The sequence below is a fragment of the Macadamia integrifolia genome, chromosome 4 (genome assembly GCF_013358625.1).
Source record: "Macadamia integrifolia cultivar HAES 741 chromosome 4, SCU_Mint_v3, whole genome shotgun sequence".
Lineage (NCBI taxonomy): Eukaryota > Viridiplantae > Streptophyta > Magnoliopsida > Proteales > Proteaceae > Macadamia > Macadamia integrifolia.
In genome coordinates, this window is record NC_056560.1 from 37,124,654 (window position 1) to 37,149,151 (window position 24,498).

The window sequence follows — 24,498 nt, forward strand, 5'->3', positions numbered from 1 at the left end:
AAGATGCTAGAAGCAAGAAGAAGTAAAAAACAAAACTCTCACCGTAGCCGATAGCTCCGGAACAGAAGGAGAAGAAGAAAAAAACTGAGAAGAAGAAAGAAGCGAGAAAAAAAAAAAAAACTACTCACCGAGCTCTGCGTGCCTCGCATAACAAGAAAAGATAAAAAAAAAAAAACTGTAGCGCCGGAGTAAGCTCACCACCGCCGAAGCAAAATGGTCGCCTGGGGCCCTGGATCAATGGTTCACTGGTTCTTCCTTGTTCCTCGATTCTTCTCAAAGCCCTTTCTCAAAAGTTCAAAACCCTTGACAAAATCCAAATTCCAAACCCTGTGTTGTGAATCGGTTTTTTGTTTTGGTAATTTTTGATGGAGTAAAGTTGATCCTATACATCACAAGTGTTAACAAAACCATACACCTACCAATAAAAACTCTTGATTTGGAATTTGAAAACAAGAAATTTTAAAATGTGTTAAAAAAAAAAAAAGCCATAAGGCGACCGCCTATACCATAAGTCGTCTTGAGGCTACGCCTTATAGCGCCTTATGCTATAAGGCGACCGCCATACCCACTTCACACAAGGCAGTGCACTACCTTACCATCCCTATACCGCATCAGTGCCAAGTCGCCTTAGCAGCACCTTAAAAATTATGTTGTTGGGATTATTCTTTTGTACCCCATTGGATGTCTATCTCTTATTCAGTAGATCTGAATGTTTCTCCAACACTTAGTTTCCTTTGCTTTTAGTGGTTGGTAATTGATAGGAGTTGAGTGTTTTCTGACCATACCATGGCCAGGGAAGAGACTCGTAGGTGTATGTTTTCATCTAGCCATTGTTGAATTCTTTTTTCTTCCTTCCTAATTCCTGACCTGATATTCACTATAGCTTAAGACTGTCAATCACATTTCTAGTAGGTATTAACTCATATTATGATTGGATTTGAATAGACCCAATTATAAGGGGATTGAGGATGTTATGTAAACTCATATTGTGAGTCTGTGACTGGGTTTGAATCAGGGTTCGAAATTTCGTTTCGTTTCGGTGGGTGCAGAAACTAAAATTTTGTTTTGTTAAACGAAATTTCGGCCGAAATGGTGTATTTTTTTGTTTTGTTTTGGTGGTCAAACGGCCATATTTTGACCTGAAACTTGGTGGGTAACTTATTTTAAGGTTAATAAACATGCTTAGAACATAAAAATGCAAAAATATTAGGACATGACATTGTTTTAGAGTTGCACCTTTGTTTGGCAGCAACCGTCGAATTGTTCTGAAAATTTTACCTGGTTTTGGAGAAAGAACTTTACCTTTCCTAAGCTTTGAATGTGTAGATCCTGTAAGAGTCCAATGGAAGTCAAAATGTGTGATGATGTGGTTAATTAGAGGCTTGTTGGAGTGTTTTTCCTTCAAAATATGCAAATGGAACCGAAATCACCGAGACAGGGGAGACAAAGTCGAAATTTTGATCGAGATATGTTATTTATAACACACTGAGACAGGCGAGATACCAAAATTTTGTTTCGGCAAAAAAAAAAAAAAAAAAAAAAACCGAAATTCCGAAATTTCGTTTCGAACCATGGTTTGAATAGACATTATAATAGGGGGTGGTTCAGGGTTCTATGTTTCTTTTGAGTTGCATATTGATGCAGTTCAAGGAAGTACTGTTCACATGTAGAGTGGTATTGTTCACGTGGTTCTATTCTTGTTAGCATTGGTATGGGCCCCATATGGACAGCTGCAGTGGGAGTTTTGGAGCTGCTGAGATCCTTATCTAGTTAATATTTTTATTACTTTCTATTTCTTTGTAATGGCATTAGTTAGATAGGTAGTTTCTCTTTCCAGGATTCCGTTTTAAAGTAGAATTAATTTCACTATAATAGTATCTTAGGAGTTTATATTTTATTGGGTTTCTATTTTTCTACTTTCTAATTTGTAAAAGGGGGAATTTTATTTGGATTTGGCAGCCTACCTATGGCATACACATGGGAGGCTTCTCTCTCTCTCTCTCTCTCTCTTTGTAATTGGTATCTATTAATAAGAAAAAGGGAGACTTCCCCATTGGTTTTGGTGAATTAAAAAATGGATTTTTGTGTGTGTGTGCTCCTATGGTGAAGTAGTGGCAGCCCTGTTGTGGGGAAGCAATAGGTTATTGGGTGGTGAAGCCCTCTTTCTTGTCCTATGGTGGTGAAACCTGATCAATCGTCTTCTTCTATCCTTTTTTTTTTTTAATTAATTTATTTTTTCTTCTGTTCTTTTACTGTTATTCTGGTTCAGTCAAGTCCAGCAAGCATCTTCCTGCCGTGAATTCATATCCAGGAAATAGCAGGGCTGTTTTATATTCAACTGAATATCACTCTTCTTCATAGTCAAATCTGTTCTGTTATTATGCTCTGATAGAGTGCCTGCAATTGGTGTTTTTTAAAAGCAATATATTTTAATGTTTATTCTTTGATTCTGGAAAATCTGACCATCCGGTCGTTAAGAGCTTGAATATATTTTAACTTCTATTCCTGCACTTCCTTGTTACCTTTCCAAGTCTGGAGTCAATCAGACTGCTGGAGTGGAGGTTGTGTTAGTTTTCCTTCACTTTCTAATTCTGTTGCTCTCTGTTTCTATCTATCGAACCAGTGGATGAACCAAATATTTTAGGTACAAGTTCAACCTAATAGACTATCCTTCGCTTATAAGTGTCTGCCCCATCCATTGGTTTGATCTCAAGTTTTTTTATCAACTCTCCCATATTCTGTCCATATATTTTGTTATTTTGGTCAATGTGAATCTGGATTTCAGTAGGTGTGTTTGTGGTGTTCTTTTCCAGACTATCAACCTTTATGACATATCCTCGATAGTTTTTTACAACCCATTGCACTGACCTGTGGGTGCTAGACCAAAGTGAAACCTGTTGAACAACTAACTATGAGGTTGCAACAATGATTCCGAACTGTAGGATTGTTCATCAGTCAAAAAGCCATTGACTGGTTAGTGGATCATCTGGTTCAATTGGTTGAACTATTTGAATCAGATGGTTAAGACTGTTTGTGCCATGAGTATTTGATGTTATATATACATTTAAAAACTTTCAGAAGAATAGAAAATTTGGTTAGATGCAGACCTAGGACCATGAGTGATGAACTGCAACCTCTGTCACCGTTGATTCTGAAGTACCCATGTAGACATTAATGCGTATGTGTGTGGGGATTTGTCCAGAGGCATCCAATAGTTGACACTTAGACATGGCTGTGAAGAACAGGATTAACTCTTCTTTTTTTGACACTACCTCCCTTTAACACATTAACACATTCCTTTTCTTGATACATTTTAGCCAAATCACTGTACCCAACCCCAAGGGGGTGGCCGAGTTGGCAAGGGACCTTCGCCTCAAGAAGCATGTGGTTTTGAGTTCGACTCCTCTTACCTCCTTGGGGCCACTCACACTGGGGTATTTAGTGCTCTTCACTGCTTTCGGTGAAAGTTGAATGGTTTTCATTCAACCCCGATATGACCCGGTCCATACAGTTCTGGGGTCAGTATGGACCTACGGGACTAGTCAGACTGAAGGCCTGGATACCCATACCCATTTATGGAGTTTGAAGGCAGGTAGATCCAACTCCTTCACACACACCCATACCTGATCCCTGTACCCAAACGAAGTATTGTAGACTGCTGGTAACCACCTTACCGATGTCCTGCTAACATATTAAATATTTAATCTTTACCTTTTCACTGTAAAACCAAGCAGACAAGTGGACGACTATCAAGCAACAGGCATGATAATCTGGCATCCTGAATGATTCTAAAAGTAATTGCTTGGTGCTTATCTTCTTCTGATCCCTTTTTTCTCCTCCTTGTCAGATTATTCTCCGAGGCTGTGTTTGAAAGCAAAGAAAAAAGAAAAACATAGTAGGGAAAAAATCATGATGACACCAATGATGGAGTCCAATTGTTTGCAGCGAGTGGTGAGGTGTAGTGAGCATTCAACGGCTGGGAGGGCCCGGCCATGCACCCCAGCCATTGGATGCTCACTGCACCTCACCGCCTCACCATAGATGATTTTGGTGCCCAATGATGAGCTAATGTGTATCTCTCTGCTCTTTTTTTCAAAAAATTTCATACATTTTTTTTCTCGACTTCTAAACATGGCCATAAAGTTCATACCTTTTTGTGCTTCATTTCTTGTGTTGTGTATCTTGCTGAGACAAGATAATTTGAATATCATTTTCCAGAGGATCCTTAAAAATGCAATGCATGTGAAAGATGAAATTAGCTATAAACTTTGGTTCTTGTTCCAGGTCATGAAGAACCAAGAGGCTGTTGATTTGGTAAAATCTGTTAAAGATCCTCAAGCGGCGGCTAAATGTTTGACCATGGAGGCATTGGCTAGGAAGAGTAAAGATGATATATCATGCATTGTGATCCGTTTTGGGTCTTGAAGATAACTGCCTTTTTTTTTTTCTCAGTGGTTGCTGGTGCAGTCGGTCTGCATAATGGCTAATTCTGTGGATTGGGTGGTGATAGAGGGACTCATCGGTTCCAGGTGCTAGGTGCTAGAAGTAGATTCTATGTCCTCTTCCTGGTCAATGTCTGAGGCCAACCTATTTGCTCATTTTAGTGCAAATGTGTGTCGTGGCTACTGTGAAACGACCACCTATATGTTATCAAAGGTTGCAAAAGTCCACCGTTTATCCATGACCTTCCCCCGATGTAAGTGATTAACTTGGGCTGATTCTTCCTTGTACAGGCAAACCTTTTTTTTTTTTCTAAAAGAGAAGATTTCTTGTCTACTATGGCTTTATATAGAAGATCTGTATATTTACAGATAGAATATGGGAAATATTTATATCGTATATTTCCATGCTTTTTGTCATTTGACGGATTTTTTTTTTCTTTGGGTGGGGTGGGGGTGGGGGGGGTGGGGGTGGGTGCAGATGCCGATCCTCTCTAGTGCTCCAGCCCCTCCAGTGTGCATTGGATGCTGGAGGCATCGACGCACACACTCCAAGAGGTTAGCGCAGTTGGCTTGGAGGAGACATGGTACTCTGCCTCAGGAAGCGAGGTCCCGTGATCAAACCTTCACCACTGCACCTAACTTCTTGGGGCCATTGCACGAGAGTTTCCGTCTTGGATTGACCCGATCTTGTGTAAGCGGTATCACAGTGACCTAAGGGATTAGTCGGGTCAAAGATCTGGACACCTTGGGTATCAGAAAAAAAAAGAAAGAAAAAATCGTATATTTCTACACTTTCTTACTGTGGTTCTGTCTAGCTTGAAAAAACTGAGCAATTTGCAATTTGAATGGCCGCATTTGGACTCGGGATGAAAGAGATACGTTTAAATGAAGTTCGGCCAACGAAGTTATTCCGAAGGGTCTTCTTTAGAGGGGTGTAGGTACAGATTGGGATCATCTGTCGCACGACACAGTGTGGTGCAGATCCAAGGGTTGGGAATATATTGGACTGTGTGTCTAAGGGCTCGAGCCCTTCGATCTCACTACAGAGGAGCCAGATCATGTATGTACATCCCCTGGGTCAGATCGTGGTCGTTGGATGGTGTTTGACAGTCAGAGTGATTCATGCTAGATCGGACCGGTCAGATTTGAATCATTGTGACGCGTGGTATGTCACCCAAAAGTTGACCTGATGTATTTCATTCCCCTATTGGTAGACGCAGGAGGGACGTGTGAGTTGTACAATGAGATTCAAACTACGGCCAAAGCTTGAGTCGTAGGATCGGTACCCACAAAGCTGAACAGTTTATCCATAATGCAAAATGAATACTAACTTAGCGGTGACAGCCTCAGTTTGAAGAGCCGGTATCCAACGGAGGACATTGTGGGATTGAACCTTATCATATGCAAGTGATATATAGAAGTAGATGGCCATTGGCCCCACTAGAGTCCAATAGGCTGTCCATTTTTTTTTGGTAAAAGAGAATCTATTCAGAAACAGATGTTGGGCACATAGAGGGTAAAATATAATGTTCCACCAGCCATGGAGTGGAATTTGGCTATATGATCACACACTGCATAAACCGAGCCTTCCTTACTAGGATATCAGCTAAAGAGTTAGTTTCCCTATAAACATATTGGAAATTACAAGTAAGTAGGTTGTCCATTGACGCACGCTCAGTAGGATAGAGGAAAAAAAAAAATATATATATATATATATATATCCATAACGTGGATTCAATTATAGCCTGAGAATTGGAATTTACATGAGGCGCATCAGATGATCTCCACATGTGACCGACCAGGAGATTTGCGATGGAATTTGTTGTGTCTTTGTCGGAGCCTTTTCAGCATGCTTCTTTGTGAGCCTTCGGTTGGAATCTCAGCGACGTAGCACACCTCAAATACATGAATACAAAATCTGTCTAAATTTCCTGTTGTTGCCAGAAGGCCCCTCCGCACAAAGATTCATGACTCTATTGTCCTCCGATTTTCTATAATTGCAAATCGAGCCCATGATGCATCCTTGGTCACAGAGGCTACTAACTCTCGGCCTTCTCAGCGGCTTTTAGTCGAACACCTCACAGGCATGTTATGCCTTCAATTTTTTAAAAAGCTAAGCCTTAGTAGCCCTCGGCCCTTGCCCTGATCCCGCGCATGGCCTGGGCCCAGCGCCAACCTCGGTGGCTACCGGCCTGGTGTTGCAGCGTGTGACAGTATGCATGCTGCAATGCCTGGTGCTGTGGGCAGCAAGGCCATTGTGCCATGCCCTAGTCGAGTCTGGTTGCAGGCCCTCGACCATAAGTTCATAAGTTGTGGTGTTGTAGCCTATGCTGTGCCCAGCCATTGCCTTTGGCCCATATTGCTGTGGCCAGTGTTGTCAATGCCGTAACCATGCTGTAGAAACACAACCCTAAAAGCGATGTAAAAGGTAATGGAAAAATAAGAACAAACAATGCACAGAGGTTTACAAGGTTTGACTGGATTGCCTACATCCTTAGTGAGATGAGATTTCTTTTCACTATCAATGGAGAATAGAGTTACAGTGTTCATCCTCACACCTCTCAGAATTGTTTACATTATAGAGAAAGAAAACCTTGCTATAAATATATAGTGAAAAATGCTAATACCGAAAAATACAAAACTACCTATAAAAAATTTGAGCGGAGGCTACACCCCCCTACACCTGTGCTATGCAAAGGGGCCTCTTGGCCCCTTGCAACCCCCACGACCTGCTTACTGGTAAGTAGGACTGCTGTTCTATTTTGTCAGGGCACTTGCACTAATTCTCTCTGGATTAAACTGCGACGGAATACAAGACATCGTACACCAACACATATATTGTCCATGCATCAAATGGCCATGCCCTTGTAGAACCTCCATTTCCATGGGCCTGTGCTTGTGCCACAGCCATGCATGGCCCGATGGGCTGTGCTGTGGTGGGCTGTTGTACCCAAAGAGCCTCCATTGCTGGGCAGTGCTTCCTGGGCCATCTTAGTCCATTTTGCTACATCAGCTCCTCACCACCCACGTCAACTGCTCACTTGCCTCACCATCTTGCAACCTCAAGCCATATCATCCTTCTATGCCCTATAGCTATGTCACCATGCCACATGACATCATCCATGTGACATTTCATTATCCTGATCAGAAGACATTCACAATCACATCTGTAACCTCACTTTGTTACAAAAGCACGTGGGACCCATTGCTTCACACCATCTTCAGATTAGCCATGTAATGCATACCATACTATACACATCCATACATTCATCTTCCCATCATGTCATGCATATCAACACCATGATATGCCACATAATGCCACTTCTCATGTCATGATTCCACTTTCCACATCATCACCAACATGCATTAGGGTCCAAATATGAAATGCACTTCTTAGGGGATTTTCATCGAGCACTTGGCCATCAAACATTGATTATACTGTGTTGGTTTTTTTAAATAGACCCGCTAGGGTTTTTATACTAAGTTGGCTAGATCTCTATAAATAAGAGGTCTGGACAGAAGAGAATTAACTGATTGTGATCATAGCTCTCTCTCTCTCTCTCTCTCTCTCTCTCTCTCTCTCTCTCGTGTGAGTGAGGGTTTCTAAGGAATTCTATTGCATTCCTTGCATTTTGAGGGTGGATTGTTGTGAAGGATTGTCTTCCATTTCCTATCAAGATTGTCGTAAACCCTAGATCCTGTCTGTTCGTGCAGGACAATGCACAAAGAAACCATATTTTTTTTGCTGCGTGGGAAACATGTCATGGTGACCCTAGAAGTCATGATTTTTTTTTCATTTTACATTGGTATTAGAGCCTAAGTTTGGATGTGCTTTGTAGCACTCCCAATCTTGGGATAAGGTTATGGTGTAGCCTCATGGGCGGAGATTGTAAGATCTAACATTATCATATAATATAGAGTTATAATTGAACTATAAACTTTAAAACCCTCTTATAAATGATAAACATTTTGAAAAATAGAAATGGATCACTTATTAAATACATTAATATTACATTCAAGCTTTTTAATAATTCACATTGTCAAACCATACATTATATTACATTTACACATGTGAAAAACAAGAAAGCAAAATGAGTCCTCTGACCTGGTCCATGTTGGTTTGTCAAATCCCTCTATTACTATGGAGCAAGTCTTTGTAAAAGAAAGTCCCATAATGGAGTGAGCCACCACAACCCAGTAAGTAAAAAGTACTTAAACTATTCAACACATTCACACATGTTGCGTCAGAAAACCGATCGATGGGTATCTCCGTCCTGCACAAGGAGATCAAATCTAGAGAGTCCCAGAGCGCACTCCGAGAGGGGAATCTCCGACGCTCAAGTTAGCCTTCCTCGCAACAGAAATGAATTAGGGGTGAGGAGAGAGCAGCATAGTATGAGAGATAGTGAAGTGTCCATACCTTAGGGGTATTTTCCTATTTATAGTATGGGGTTTCTTTTAGATGGTTAGTAGCTTTCTTAAGTAACGAAAAGGTGGGGTCATGCTTCTTCCTTGACCAATCGTCTAGCTTGAGAATTGGGAGTCCTTCCTAAATGTATTAACCTCCTTCTCACATCTAGGAGAAGTTGAGGTTGAGGACGAGTGTGTCCTTAGCACATGGCAGGGATTATAAGGACTACACAATCTAGCGTGCTTTCCCTCCCTCTGACGGTTGTCTTTGGGCCTTATGTTCCTCCATGCCACGTGTTGGCCATTTGATGATATGATGTTTTTTGGGTATATCATATGCCCCCTATGTTAGGGATATGCCTACACTCCTATAGTTGGTTTTGATGATAACAAACATATGAAGGTATTTCACAATTTTCCTTCAAGTATTATTTTGGAGAGACTTCATATCAAAGATCAAATTTGATGAATGAAAGGAAGAAATGAAGATTGAAGTCATCAGATGAAGAGTATCAACAAGTTAGTATCAATACTTGAAGAAGGTATCATACGGTATCAAGCTTCAAGAAATCAAGACATGAAGCTCACATCTCAAGGCAAGGACTTGCAAATGAATTGATTGAAGAAGTGCCAAGAAGTGGAAGATCTAAGTGAAGAAGCTCAATAAAGATCTTCTAGGATAGAATGGTCTCTTATGTGTAATATGTAACATTCCAAAATATATATGTGCACGCACCTCATGCATTTGCATTGCACCATACTAGAATGACCTTAGGAAATACTTTGACCAAGTATGAAAGTCCCTAAGTGGTATGGAACTTATTAAGAAAAATATGTTCTAGTGAAATTTGGTGAAAACCACCTTGACCTGAATCAAGGGTATTTTAGGTAACCTTAGAGTTGGTATCATGAGCTGGAACCCTTCATAAAAGTTGTAGAAAATTTAGTCACAATTCCAATGCAACTTGAATCAGGCCAATCCGAGGTTAGACCAAAAGGTTATGGCCAAAACACTAATAACTAGTTAGTATAATAGAACTCTGTCAATCTGGACAGAGCTTGCGGGCGACCGGCTGCCCGGTCGACCGACACTATCCGAGGAGATTGGCAGTTGATTGGATGAAACCTCTGGTCAACTAGTGTCTACCTAGATGAGATCCAACGGCTATATTTTTTACCTCAACGGCTCTTGGCGGTCGACCGGCTACCTATGGCAGTCGACTGACTACCGATGGTAGTCAACCGGTGGGCCCAGAATATAACCGTTAGACCTTGATTTACTGCTTAAAATGACCACCCAACCTCACCTAAAAATACCTCTAATGCTACTCATTAATTATCAATTAATCCTAACTTTAGAGGAGTATTATTTGAGCATTAGAAGTGAGAATTGGTATGTACCATCTCTTGAGTTCAAGTTCTTCATTTTTCATTCACAAGGAACTCAAGGCCATCTACAAGTCTTCACCTACATCTTAGCATTTGTGTTACAAGCATTAAGAAGACTTATAAGGTGCATTCATTTCATTATTATATTTCTCATTTGCACCACACCAGGGGTAACTCTCTTTATTCCACTATTTCTATTTTTCAGTTTTACGTTAAGTCCTAGATTGTACTTAGGCTTGTGTAAGGATCCTCTTATCCTTAAAAGAGTGTAAGGTGCCTCTCTACCTTAAAGGAGATTGTAAGGTGTCTCTCTACCTGTAAATGAGATTATCTGCATTCTCTTATCCTTAAAAGATTGTGTAAAAGTTTTCCTCCTCACCTACTATATTAAAAGAGAAGAGCTAATGGAATACCTTATAAGAGGATCTTGTAGGGAGTGGACTAGACTCAAATTGAGTCGAACCACTATAATTCTTTGTGTTGTATGATTGTAGTTTTTTTATTTATTCTGTATTTTATATTTCGGAATCACACTTAGGATCCATAGTTTCGAAAAGATTTAAATTTCCTTTAGTATAACCTATTCACCCTCTTCTAGGTTCTTTTTCAATTGGTATCAGAGTGGGAGCTCAACTTATTTCGGACTATTTTGTCTTAAAGCGAGTCAAAGACCATGGCCACATCCCAAGGACTACCAGAAGGTATGAATGCCTCTAGACCCCTATATTTCAATGGAAAAATTTTTTCCTTTTGAAAATGCAGATTCAAAAAATTTGTTTGTGGACATAATATTCTTGTATGTAGAGCCATAGAAAATGGACCTTCTGTCATCACCAAGGAAGTTGAAGGAAAGAAGGTACCAAAGGACGAAACAGAATGGATTACCCAAGATCTAGTCTTCGTTCAGTACAACTTCAGAGCCATTACCTTTCTTCAATGTGCCTTGAACGAGAAAGAATTCAACCGGGTAATAGTGTGTAACACATCCAAAGAGATTTGGGACATACTCCTGGTTACACATGAAGGTATAAAAGAGATAAAGGAGAGAAAAGTAGACCAACTAGTTTTAGATTATGAATATTTTACTATGAAAGAAAATAAAACTATTTCTGAAATGTTTACACAGTTTACTGATATTATGAATAGTCTCAAAAGTTTAGGTAAGACCTATACTAATGCTGAAAAAGTCAGAAAAATCTTGAGATCCTTATCCACAGCTTGGAGACTAAAGAAAACTGCTATAGAAGAAGTTAAAGACCTAACAAAGATCTCTCTCGATTACCTATTGGGATCTCTACATACCCATGAGGTGGAACTGATGGCTGACAAGCAAGCTCCATAAAGCAAGAAAAGAAATATAGCACTAACGTCATCCCAAATGGTTGAAGAGGTAAACGATGACAACGATGATGAAGAATTTGACATAGAAGAGGAACTCTCACGTGTCACTAGAAAATTCCACAAGTTCTTGAAGAATAAGGGGAGTAAGCAATACAAGAGTCAATCCCACAAGGAACATAAATGTAAATATTTTTCAAAGGACAAAGATTTATATACTTCTTGTTTGTTATGAATGTAGGAAGCCTGACCATTTAAAACCCGAATGTCCAAAATTGAAAAATAAGAAGAAGCCTTGGGTGTCCGAATCAACTTGGGATACAAGTGATGATGAAGGCAACAATAATGACTCAGATTAGGAACTCACAAACTTGGCACTCATAGCACATGGGGATAAAGACAATGAGGTAAACTCTCCAATTTGCAAATCTATTGATAATGATGACTTAGACAAAGATGACCTCCAAGGAGCCTTTAAAGCTCTTTATGAGGATAGCATTTAATTAGAGACTTTCAACCTGTCTTTAAAGAAGGAGGTGTGAGACTTGAATGATAGAATAGAATCTTGACCTCCCAAGTGGATGAATTAGAAAAAGAAAATGATACATTGAAATCCACTCTACACACCTTCACCAAAGGTCAAAAGACCTTGGATATCCTACTAGGATCCCAAGGCAAGAGTCCTCAAGACAAAGAAGGACTTGACTATGACGGTGGGGCACCATATCAAAGTAAGGGAAAAGAAAAGGTTATTACTCCAAAAGATAGAGCACCAAATGTGACCCACCATACTAACCATGTCTCCTCTTCATACATTGTTTGTAGATATTACAAAAAGAAAGGTCATACCTTTGAGCATTGCCATGCTAAGTCAAAGAAATCCCAACAAAACAAAAGGAAAGTTCCAAAAAGGAACAATGACCACTATGCATATTATTACACTCCCTCCAAGAGGCATGATAGACCTCAAAGAAATTTCAAATCTCAAAAAGAACTTAGACCACACACTCCCTATTGGCTACAAACACATCATAATTCACATACTCCACAACAATCATATTCATTACAAAGGCCTTATGCATTTCATAGACCATACAACACTCAAAGATATATTAGACCTTGGCTATATGATTCACATAGGTTATACACATCATTTAGACCTCACACACCTAAAAGGGTTTGGAAACCCAAAGGATATTTTGATTGTAACATGGATGGACCCATGAGATTATGGGGACCAATATATGCTTGATTCTATTGGCTTAAAGAGCCAAAGTGAAAGATGTATGATGCATGAATGGTTGATTTGGCATTGTCAGAGAATAGATAATATATTCAACTCCTACAAATTCTTGGATACATACCCTTGTTGGGAAATCTAAAACCCTAGAATGTTTGTCAAAATTGGTAGCAATTGGTAGCATCAACCATCTTAGAATTTTTAATGTTCTATCTTGCTTGAATGTATGTTAGCTTCATTAACATCTATTGCATATTGTTAGGGGAAGCTTCACCCCAATACCTGTTTATATTTGAATGCATTTTTATATGATGCATATGCTTCGGGGGTGCATGTTTTAGTCTTGACTATATGCTTTTTGTTTTTTCTTAAGGATCCTTAGGGGAAACTATTGCTCTATATCCCCCTCACTTTTTGCTGTTGACAAAGGGGGAGGAATTGTGAAATGATTCTCTAACTTATTGATAATTAATTATTTCTTTCATTTGAGAATCATCTGTTTGTCATCATAAAAAAGGGGGAGATTTTTAGGGATATGCCCACACTCCTATAGTTGGTTTTGATGATAACAAACATATGAAGGTATTTCACAATTTGTCTTCAAGTATTATTTTATAGAGACTTCATATCAAAGATCAAATTTGATGAATGAAAGGAAGAAATGAAGATTGAAGTCATCAAATGAAGAGTATCAACAAGTTAGTATCAATACTTGAAAAAGGTATCAAACAGTATCAAACTTCAAGAAATCAAGACATGAAGCTCAACTCTCAAGACAAGGACTTACAAATGAATTGATTGAAGAAGAAGTGCCAAGAAGTGGAAGATCTAAGTGAAGAAGCTCAATGAAAATCTTCTAAGATAGAATAATATTTTATTGTAACTTTTCAAAATATATACATACACGCATCCCATGCATTTGCATTGCACCATACTAAAATGACCTTAGGACATACTTTGACCAAGTATGAAAGTCCCTAAGTGGTATGGAACATATTAAGAAAAATATGTTCTAGTGAAATTTGGTGAAAACCATATTAACCTGACTCAAGGGTATTTTAGGTAACCTTGAATTTGGTATCAGGAGATGGACCTTTCATAAAAGTTGTAGAAAATCGAGTCAAGATTCCAACGCAACTTGAATTGGAACAACCTGACGTTGGATCAACAAGTTATGGCCAAAACACTCATAATTGGTTAGTATAAGAGAATTCTGTCAATCTAGACAGAGCCTGCGGGCGGTCGACCTGGTCGACCGATCGACACTGTTCAAGGCCGTAAGCGGTCGATTGGCTGAAACCTTCGATCTATCGATGCTTGCTTGGATGAGCTCCAAAGGCTATATTTTTTCCTTAACAGCTCTTGGCGGTCGACTGGTGGACCCATAATATGACCGTTAGGCCCTGATTTATTGCCTAAAATGACCAACCAACCTCACCTATAAATACCTATAATGCTACTCATTGATTATCAATTAATCCTAACTTTGGAGGAGCATTATTTGAGCATTAGATGTGAGAATTGGTCTATACCATCTCTTGAGTTCAAGTTCTTCATTTTCCATTCAAGGGGAACTCAAGGCCATCTACAAGTCTTCATCTACATCTTAGCATTTGCATTGCAAGCATTAAGAAGACTTATAAGGAGCATTCATTTCATTATTATATTTCTCATTTGCACCACACCAAAGGTAACTCTCTTTATTTCACTATTTCTATTTTTCTGTTTTACATTAAGTCCTAGACTGTACTTAGGCTTGTGTAAGGATCCTCTTATCCTTAAAAGAGTGTAAGGTGCCTCTCTACCTTAAAAGAGATTGCAAGGTGCCTATCTATCTTAAAGGAGATTGTAAGGTGCCTCTCTATCTTAAAGGAGATTCTAAGATGTCTCTCTACCTGTAAGGATTTTCTTATCCTTGAAAGATTATGTAAAGGTTTTCCTTCCTACCTATTGTACTGAAAGGGAAAAGCTAGTGGAATACCTTACAGAGGATCTTGTAGGGAGTGGACTAGACTTAGGTTGAGTCGAACCACTGTAATTCTTGGTGCTGTGTGATTGTAGTCTTTTTATTTATTCCGTATTTTATATTTCACAATCACACTTGGGATCCATAGTTTCGAAAAGATTTAAATTTCCATTAGCATAACCTATTCAACCCCCTCTATGTTATTTTTCACCCTACTCCTTTTAGCCCTTTTTGGGGCTGTAAAGGAGTACAAGCTTGACTTTCTCCTTTTTTTTTCTTTGGTGGAGGTTTTCCAATAGGGCTTTGAATTCCACTAAGGGTGCCTTTTTCCCTATTTTCTCAAATTCTACAATTTTTTAGTGTTATCTCATCCTATTTGACTTGAATTTTTCATTCTGGGTGTCTACTCGGCCCCTTCAACTTGGCCATTTACATTTTAGGTGGCTACTCGGCCTATTTGGCTTGATTTGCCATTTTGGATATCTACTCAGCCCATTCAACTCGGCCAATTCTCTTCTGGGTGGGTACTTGGCCAATTCCCTATGCGGCCTTGCCTTCTTGGGAGGCTACTCAGCCTGACCATCTTAGGATTTTTCTTCTCGAGCCTTCCTCTTTTTGGCATTGCTACTTGACCTTGCCAACTTGGGATTTTTTCCTTGAGCCTTCTCCTTTTTTGGCCTTGGCTTCTTGGGAGGCTACTCAACCTTACCAACTTGGGATTTTTTCCTCGAGGCTTTCCCTTTTTGGCCTTGCTTTCTTGGGAGGCTACTCGGCCTTACCAACTTGGAATTTTTTCCTCAAGCCTTTCCCTTTTTGGCCTTGCCTTCTTGTGAGGCTACTCGGCCTTACCAACTCAGGATTTTTCTTCTCGAGCCTTCCCCTTTTCGGCCTTGCCTTATAGGGAGGCTACACAGCCTTGCCAACTCGGGCTTTTTGGATTATCGACCTTCCCGTCTTGGCCTTGCCTTCTTAGGAGGCTGCTCGGCCATCCCAACTCTGGCTTTGCCCCTTGACCTTGCCATTTTTGGGTTGCTATTCAGCCTAACAAAATTGGATTCCTTTTAGTTGACTCATATCCTAGTTTTTCTCTTGCACACACTGTTCCCTTTCTAGACCTCAGCTCAGTTTTTAATACCGGTATCATCTTAATGTCTCCTTCTGTTATCTCGACATGCCATACCTTGACTAATAGTTTTAAGGAATGATTGATTTGGGTGGACCAAGGTCCCCCACGAACTATGTCTAGTGCACGTGACTTTCTTCTAAAGCAATGTGCAATTAATGCTGATGTGATGGGAAGTCAGGACATCGCCTACGAAGGTGACATGTTATCTTCTCCTTGGGGAATGGAAGGGTCGTTTCCTCCCTCTCATCTTTAATGGAGTTAGGATCTATATAAGGGAATGGGATACCTAGCCATACTTCATATTTTCAATCAGAGAGCTCCATTTGGTCCATTCAAATCGGAGGTTTTCTCTTCATCTTTCAAGTCGCCTGTCTTCCCGTTAGGTGTGGTCGACAATTCGGGTTTTATTTTTGGCACCCCCTCCTTCAGCTACGAGTAATTCTCAACCTTGTTCTCACTATTTATTATGTCATCCTCCTCCTTTAACCTTGCGGGGGCCATTAGTCGGACGCCCTCAAACTCATCGGGGCACAATACCTATGCCCGCGAGGGCTCTACCTGATCTTCTTCGGGTTCTTCTTCTTCTCATACTTCCCTTTCTAGGATGCATAGTGATAATGAGGTCTTGTCCTCTACCCACCATTGTGGGGACATGGTCCAAGCCACGTACCTTGAGGATCGAGCTCAGGCTGCGGCCTTAGCTGAGACCTCCTTAGAGGTTGAGGCTTTATACATAGTTGACACTTTGAAGCAGTGTGATATGGAGTATATCCCTACCCTGTATGACATTCCCGAGTCCTATGAGGTTAGGTTGCCCTTGATTCCTGAGATTGCAAGCTTTAGGAACTTTTGCGAGGCTTACTTTTCCATGGATTCCTTCAAGGCGGGCCTTCGCCTTTAGCTTCATAATTTGTTTGTTGAGATATTTCGGCACTATGGGATAGTTCCTACGCAGCTCGTGTTGAATTCTTATCACGATATTTTGGCATTTATTATATGTTTTGACCGACTTTGGCGAGAGATTTATCTTGAATTCTTTGTGAATTGCATCGCCTTGTTTTCTCACCCTACCGAGGATGCATGGTTCAGTTTTTGGCATCGTAAGGATGTTTGAATTATAGGAAAGTCTCCGTCCTCGATAAAAAATTGGAAGTTCTTCTTTGTCAAATCTAGGAGGTTCCCTTTTTGCACGGCATGGTTGGTCCCAAACGTTAAGCTGGCCAATGAAATGCCTCCTCTCAGTACATCTGAGGAAGAGTCCCTTGTGATGGCCAAATTGAGTCTTTATCCGCCAGTTGAGGCAAAGGAACTCGTGGGCGAGAGGCTTTTGCATGCTCTAGGACTTAGCCTAGGTGAGTCCCTTAGCCATCTTTTTGGAAGTAAAGACTGGCCTTGAATTTAGTTGGTACTAAATCTCATTTTCTTCTTGACAGTGGTTGTAGATTCTACCATGTACAAGGTAAGGATCACCCTGAAGAAGGCTAAGAAAGCATTGGCATAACAAAAGGAAGCACAAGACCGTGCCCCAAAGAGGAAGGCCACTGACGTTGTTGCTGGCGATTAGGGGAGAAGCTCTAGCCGTAGTCCATGGTACTGAGCCTATGGAAGCTGAGGTCTTGAACAGTCCGCCTAAGGCCTCGGCTGCTCAGACTCGAATTAACACTCCTTGGACTCCTTGAGGGGAGGTCACATTTGTTCCTCCATATGTGCTTAAGACTGAGGACACAACCGTTGGCAACCCAAGGGCCGCTCAGGATTTTCTGGTTAAGGGTCATCTTCCTTGAGACAAGGCATTGGTGGGGGACTTGACGAACGAGGTCCTAGCATCGAACACCTATTGATCTTTTGCCGGGGAGAGTAGCGCTTCTTAACCTTCTCCCTCCTCTTTTTTTTATTCGTACTTTCTTCGGCCGTTCTTTGTTGTATAACTTTGATATAGACTATGAATTATGTGGCTGAGACCATTGCTCGGCTCGAGAGGAGCTTTCCTAGGCCCATGATGCTCGTGTTGCTGCGGAAAAGGAGCTCACTCCCACTGAAAAACGGATCTCTGAGCTTAAGTTTGACCCTAGGAAGTCGGAGGAGAAAGCCGAGGAAAAATTAGCGAGGAGACTATCTACAGCCGACAAAGCTAGGGTCGAGGCCATTGCCGCTGCTAAGGTTCAGGGCTTGTTGGAATAAAAGGATTCTAAGGCCTTTGCGGACGACATCGCGGATGCGGGCTCTAGTTCATTTGTGTCAGGTGTAGTCGATGTCAGCAATTGGGTCCTACAACGGTATACCGAGGTTGATTTTTTGACTTGTCATATCCCCTTCTCCCTAAGTAATGACGATGAGGAGGGGGAGGAGACCAGTGACTGGTGCTGGGTAGGGGCCGAAGATGCTGAGATTGAGGGCCTTGCCAATCAACCCTTGCTCACGACTCTCGACCATGGTGGAGCTAACAAGGAGCACATTGAAAACCTTGAGGAGGATCTCGACGCCAAAGTCCACGAGCACGACATTGAATAGCCAAGGATCTTTTCTTGTACTTTTGCAGTTACCTTTTGTAATGGCCCTTAGGCCTTCTTTTTGTAAGAGACTTGGTGAATTTTTAAAGAAGTTCCTTTTGTAAGAGACTTGGTTGTTGACTCGAATGTTGGAACTCCCCCCCTTTTTTTTTTCATCTTACTTATCTTGACCTCGGTCTTCTATGTTGATGGCTTCTATGCCGAGTTGGAAACTTGCACACTAAAGAGTTTTGAAGTATAGATTGGTTTGTTGTCTTTCTATTCAAGTGGCTTGTCTTTCTCTTCAAGTGGTTTAAGTTGCTCTTAGGCTTTTGGGCATGCACCTTGTTGGGCTTTTATTCGGCCCTTTAAGTTCAGCTTCAAGTTAGAAGGTCGGGCACTTGGGCTTTTGATGACGTGCCTTAATAGGATTTTACTCGGTCCATTATGCTCGGTTTTAAGCTAGAGGTTGGGCGCTCTGGATTTTAAGCATGTTCCTTAATAGACTTTTACTCAGCCCATTATGCTCGGTCTCATTTTTGTATGGTCGAGCTCTGGATCATCTTAGCTTGCTTGCTCGCTTCTTCTTTCATCATTTAGTGTCAATAAAGCATAGTGTGCCAAAACAATCAACTTTTAAACTTCTGAGTGCGAGTGGAAACACTAGGTAGACTTGAAACAAAAACTAGGTAAAGTGAACTGAAGTAAAGTGCTAAGTACTACTAGAATGCTAAGTAAATGTACTACTGGCTGTATTTTTTCAAATTCTTCGAGTTCCAGGGCCGCTCTATCTTCCTATCCCTCGGAGTTTCCAGATGATACGATCCCAATCGTATTATCTTGGGAACTCGATAGGGCCCTTCCCAGTTGGGTGACAACTTTCCTTGGTTCTTCGGATCAGAGACCTTGGTCCTTCTAGGACTAGGTCACCTTCTTTGAACAACCTCTCCTTAACTCTAGCATTGTAGTACTTGGAAGCTTTCTGCTGGTAAGTCGTGAGCGGACTTGGGCATGCTTTCTTACCTCATCTATCAGGTCGAGATTGGCTTGAAGTCCCTTCTCGTTACCCTTCTCATCATACTGTTGCACTCTGTGTGAGGTTAATACGATTTCTATTGGGCTGATCGCTTCTATTCCATATGCTAACATGAAGGGTTTTTCTCCTGTAGTAGTCCTGTAAGTTGTCTTATATGCCCATAAGATGTTTAACAGCTCTTCAGCCCAGAGTCCTTTAGACTTTTCTAATTTTTTCTTGTTTTCATCGAGTAGGGCCCTATTGGTGACCTCATTTAGCCCATTCGAGGCTAGGTATCCCACCGATGTCTTCCTGTGGTCTATTTGAAACCATTCGCAAAAACTTTTAAACTCCTTGCAGTTAAACTGTTTTCTATTATCCGTTATGAGGATTTTGGGAATACCATACTTATAGATGACTGAGTGGTAAAAGAACTCTTCAGCCTTTTTCTCTGTTATTGTGGCCAATGGTTTGACTTTGACCCACTTGGTGAAATAGTCAACAACTACTATGATAAACTTCCTTTGCCGAGTTTCTAGTGGGAAGGGTCCAAGAATATCCATCCCCCACATAGCGAAAGGTAGCAGACTGCTGAGGTTCAAAATTCGGGTTGTGGGCTAGTGTGCAACATGGGTGAAATATTGACACTTCGTACAAAATTCATGGCCTCTTGTTGCATTTTTGCCCAATAAAATCCACTCATTAGGACCTTTTGGGCTAAGGCTCTGCCCCACAAATGTTGGCCACAGATTCCTTCGTGTACATTTTGGAGAGCGAGTTCCGAATCGGAGGGCCTCAGACTTTTTAAATATGGCATCGTAAAGCCTCTCTTATGGTGTTCTCCCTCTATCAGAGTAAACCTTACCGACTTGATTTTGACTTTCCTAGCTTCTTCTTTTCGCTCGGGTAGTATGTCTCCTGCCAGGTAGTCGATAATTGGGTCCATCCAACATGGTTTGTTGTCAATCTGCATTAATTCTTTGGCTTCTGCTATACTGGGTCACTGAAGGACCTTTGCAAAGACCGTTCGTCTGAGCTGTTCGAATTCAAAAGTAGCTACCTTGGAGAGGGCATCAGTGCTGGTGTTCTTAGATTGGGGAATTTGGCGTACTTCAAAATCTTCAAAGTTTACTTCCTCCTTTACCTTTTTGAGGACTCAACCATCCTTGATTCTTTTGCTTCATACTCACCATTAACTTGTTTTACGATGAGTTGGGAGTCATTGTAATTATGCTTTTCATGACAAGGGCCTTAGCCAGTCTTATTCCTGCCAGGAGCGCCTCATACTCTGATTCATTGTTTAATGCCAGGAAATAAAACCTTAGGACATACTCAATTTGGAATCCTTTTGGGCTTATTAAGATTAGGCTCGCACTACTCCCATCCAGTTTGTAGGATCCATCAACATAGAGTATCCAAGTGGCTTTTAATCTTTCCTCTTCAAGCTTTTCTACTTCTTCGCCGTCAGGAGTGATGCATTCCACCATAAAATCTACAATAGCCTGTGCCTTGATGGCGGTTTAGGGCCTATATCTGATATCAAATTCTCTGAGTTTGATGGCCCAATTGACTAACCTTCCCGACATAGCGGGCTTTTGCAGAATTTTCTTCAGTGGTTGGTCTGTCTAAACTTCAATTGTATAGGCTTGGAAATAGGGTCTGAGTTTCCTTGTCCCTATAACCAAGGCATGGGCTATCTTCTTGATCCCTGGGTACCTGGTCTCTACATCCAACAACACTCGGCTAACATAGTACATTGGTCTCTGTGTTTTCTTTTCTTCTTTCACTAGGACAATACTCATTGCAACTAACGACACAACAAGATAGACCTATAGGTCGTCTCCCGATTCTGGATTTGCAAGTAGTGGTGGCGATTCCAAGTAGGCTTTAAGTCGGTCGAATGGCCTTGCACACTCCTCAGTCTATTCGAATCACTTGTTGCCTTTTAGCGTCTTAAATAACTATAGGCACTTCTCGACTAATCTTGACATAAAACTGCTCAGAGCTGCCACTCGCTCTATAAGTTCTTGGACTTCTTTGATTGTCTGCAGTGGGATCATGTCTCGGGTGGCTTTTATCTTGGCCAGGTTGGCTTCGATTCCCCGCTTAGAGACCATATACCAGAGGAATTTGCTTGAGGTAACGCCAAACGCGCATTCAACGGGGTTTAGCTTTATGTTGTACTTCTCAAGACCTCGAAGGCTTCTTTTAGGTTGGTTATATGGTCATCTACCTTCATGCTCTTAATGAGCATATCGTTAACATGAACTTCCATGTTATGGCCAATCTGGTTCTTGAAAAGCTTGTTCACCAGTCTTTGATATGTCCCACTCAGATTTTTCAATCCAAACAACATCACTTCATAGTAGTATTGGCCTCTCTCAATGATGGAAGCCGTCTTTGGGATGTCAGGCTCATAAATCTTTATCTGGTTGTGGCCTGAGTATGCATCAATGAAACTTAACATCTCATGTCTCAAGGTGGCATCGATCATAAGATCAATCTGCAACAGAGGGTAACTGTCCTTCGAGCATGCCTTATTTAGATCTATAAAATCTATGCAAATTTGCCATTTGCCATTTGCCATTTGCCATTTGCCTTGGGGACCATTACCATATTCACAATCCACTTGGGATAGTAGATAAGCCTGAAAAATCCTGCCTCTAAGAGTTTGTCAACCTCCTCATCTATCTTTGCTTGTCTTTTGAGAGAGAGCAATATCTTCTTCTATTGGATAGGTTTCCTTAGTGGATCGACACTCAGCTTATGCTCGATGACTTCTCGAGCTATTCCCAAGATGTCTTGCGCTGACCATGCAAAAACATTCGAGTTTTCCCTTCAGAAGTTTATCATCTCGTTGTGCCAGGTGCTCTACAGAACAACTCCAATTTGGACTTGTTTGTTGTTGTTGTCTCCTTCAATGCTGTCCGCTAAAGTAAGTTCTTCTACTGGCTGCCTCGAAGGCTTTGTTTAGGTTGGAATCTTCTCATGTGGAACTTTGACTCCCGCTAGATCTTCATCTGAGAAGGTTATGACCTACCCCATTTTCTTCTTCTTATTCGACCACTTGGTTACATTAACACTTTTGGAATAGGCTTTGGCCTTTTGGGATGGGGTCGAGCTTTCATCGGTGATAGGTCCCCCTTAGATTGTAACAACTTCTCGTAGGGGAACATATGGGATAGGGTTCAAATCATGGTTGTCTTGTCTTCCTCCATTCTGCCTTCTATTATCATGACTTCCCCTTCTTCTTGTCGGCTTCGTTGATCGGGCCTTCGGCCATCTCGATTGGCTTGGCCGCTCTGTTCATCGTGGCTCTGCTTGCTTACAAATTAGCCAAGGTAACCTCTATGGATAAGGCTCTTGATTTCTCCCTTGTGATGCCAACAATCATCAGTGTCGTGACCATGATCGTTACGGAAATGACAGAACTTTTTCATGTTTCTCCTTTCTAGATGACCACCGAGTTTTCCTGGCCATTCATCAAGATATGTGACCCTTTTTGGGAGAGAGGAGTGTAGCTCTCAAATGTTTCGGCAGGCTCTTGGGTAGATCAGAGTTTCTGTCACATCGACGTTTCTTGCTTCGTCCCTCTTGAGGTGCTTTATCTTTACCCCTCTTTTTGTTGAACTTTCTGCCAACTTCCTCGTTGCCTTCCTCCATAGCCTCTACTACACGGATGTATTTGTTGTAATGGGCCTTCAGGTCGGATAAATTCTGTGGTGCTCTTTTAGTAAGGGACAACTTTAAGCTTTTATCCTTGACCCCGCCCAAGAGGGTTGCAAACTCCATGTTTGTGTCCAGGTCTCTTACTTCCAGCTTCTCTTGGTTGAATATTTCATGTACGCTCGGTGAGACTCGTCCTTCTGTCGCTTTACAGCCATTAGACCTACGGACGTCTTTGGAAGGGCCTTGCTGCTCAAGAAGACCCTAACAAGGACTTGGCTCAGCTCTCAAAAAGTATGAATAGATTTCGGAGGAAATTGATTATACCACGTTTGGGCCAACTTCCTAAAGGTGAGAAGGAGTGCTCGGCACATGATATGTTCAAAAAGTTGATGGAATTGCATCACGGTCTTAAAGTCTTCCAGATGGTCCATCGGATATGTGGTGCCATTATACATATCGTATTTTGGTATTTTGAATCCCACGGGGAGTGGGTCTCTCAAAACTTCATCGGCTAGGGCCATATCATTGGTGAGCTCGGGCTCCACAGCTCCCTCTTGGTTCCATGAGACTTTTCTAATCTCTTCCTAAAGATCTAGAGTCATTCGCTTCAGTGACTCATCATTCCCTCAACTGCTGGGTTCCTCTCGTTGAGCTACTGGAGCCACGATTTTTACTTCTCCAACCACATTTGGATCCTTCCTCATATGATTGTGAGGGTTATGGCCAGAACCGGCTAAGCCAGGGCTGCTATTTGCTTCTTCGTGGCCTTGCGAGGCATGAACACTTTGGCTTGGTGCCGCCTTGTCAAGCACTTGGGTGATTGCCCTAGACACGCCACAAATGGTATCCTCCAATCGATGAAATCATTGCTGTAACTCATCAAACTATGCCATTGTAATGGCCACTTGACCCCTGGCCGGAGCTTGAGGGTCAAGTAGTGCATTATTGTGATCACCGTCATGATGGCTCTCCTGGTGGCTCTGGGTTTGTTGGATTTTGCGGCTTGGCCCATCATGAGCCTGGTCCGCAGCGACAGGGTTCATGGTTGGAGGTGGAACTATTGAATTCAGATTCATGTTAGGTGCAGGGGTGGTAGTCTTCTTTCTCTGGTAGGTCTTTTCACCATATCAAGCCTATTGCTCGTCTCTCTTCCCCTAGACGACGCCAATATGTTGCGTCAGAAAATCGATCAGCAAGTATATCTGTTCTGCACAGGTAGATCAAGTCAAGAGAGTCCTAGAGTGTACTCTGAGAGGGGATTCTCCAACGCTCAAGTTAGCCTTCCTCGCAACAGTAATGAACTAGGGGTGAGGAGAAAGTAGTATAGTATGAGAGATAGTGAAGTGTCTGTACCTTAGGGGTCTTTTCCTATTTATAGTATGGGGTTCCTTTTAGATGGTTAGTAGCTTTCTTA

At 41.4% G+C, this 24,498-nt stretch overlaps 1 protein-coding gene across 4 annotated transcripts in view; it reads left to right on the plus strand.

Moving 5' to 3' along the window:
• Positions 1-24,498, plus strand: part of LOC122077560 (probable protein phosphatase 2C 44) — a 59,611-nt gene that overhangs the window by 11,754 nt on the left and 23,359 nt on the right. Inside the window, exon 6 of one of the 4 annotated variants that reach the window (XM_042643526.1) lies at positions 10,840-10,942. The exons of 1 other annotated variant lie outside the window; for it this stretch is intronic. In XM_042643526.1, the coding sequence (XP_042499460.1) occupies positions 10,840-10,899 (60 nt within the window). In that variant the 3' untranslated portion in view covers positions 10,900-10,942. Of the gene's footprint in view, positions 1-4,284; positions 4,860-10,839; positions 10,943-24,498 lie in introns of those variants that run through there. 2 more of the 4 variants (XM_042643524.1, XM_042643525.1) reach the window with 2 other exon arrangements.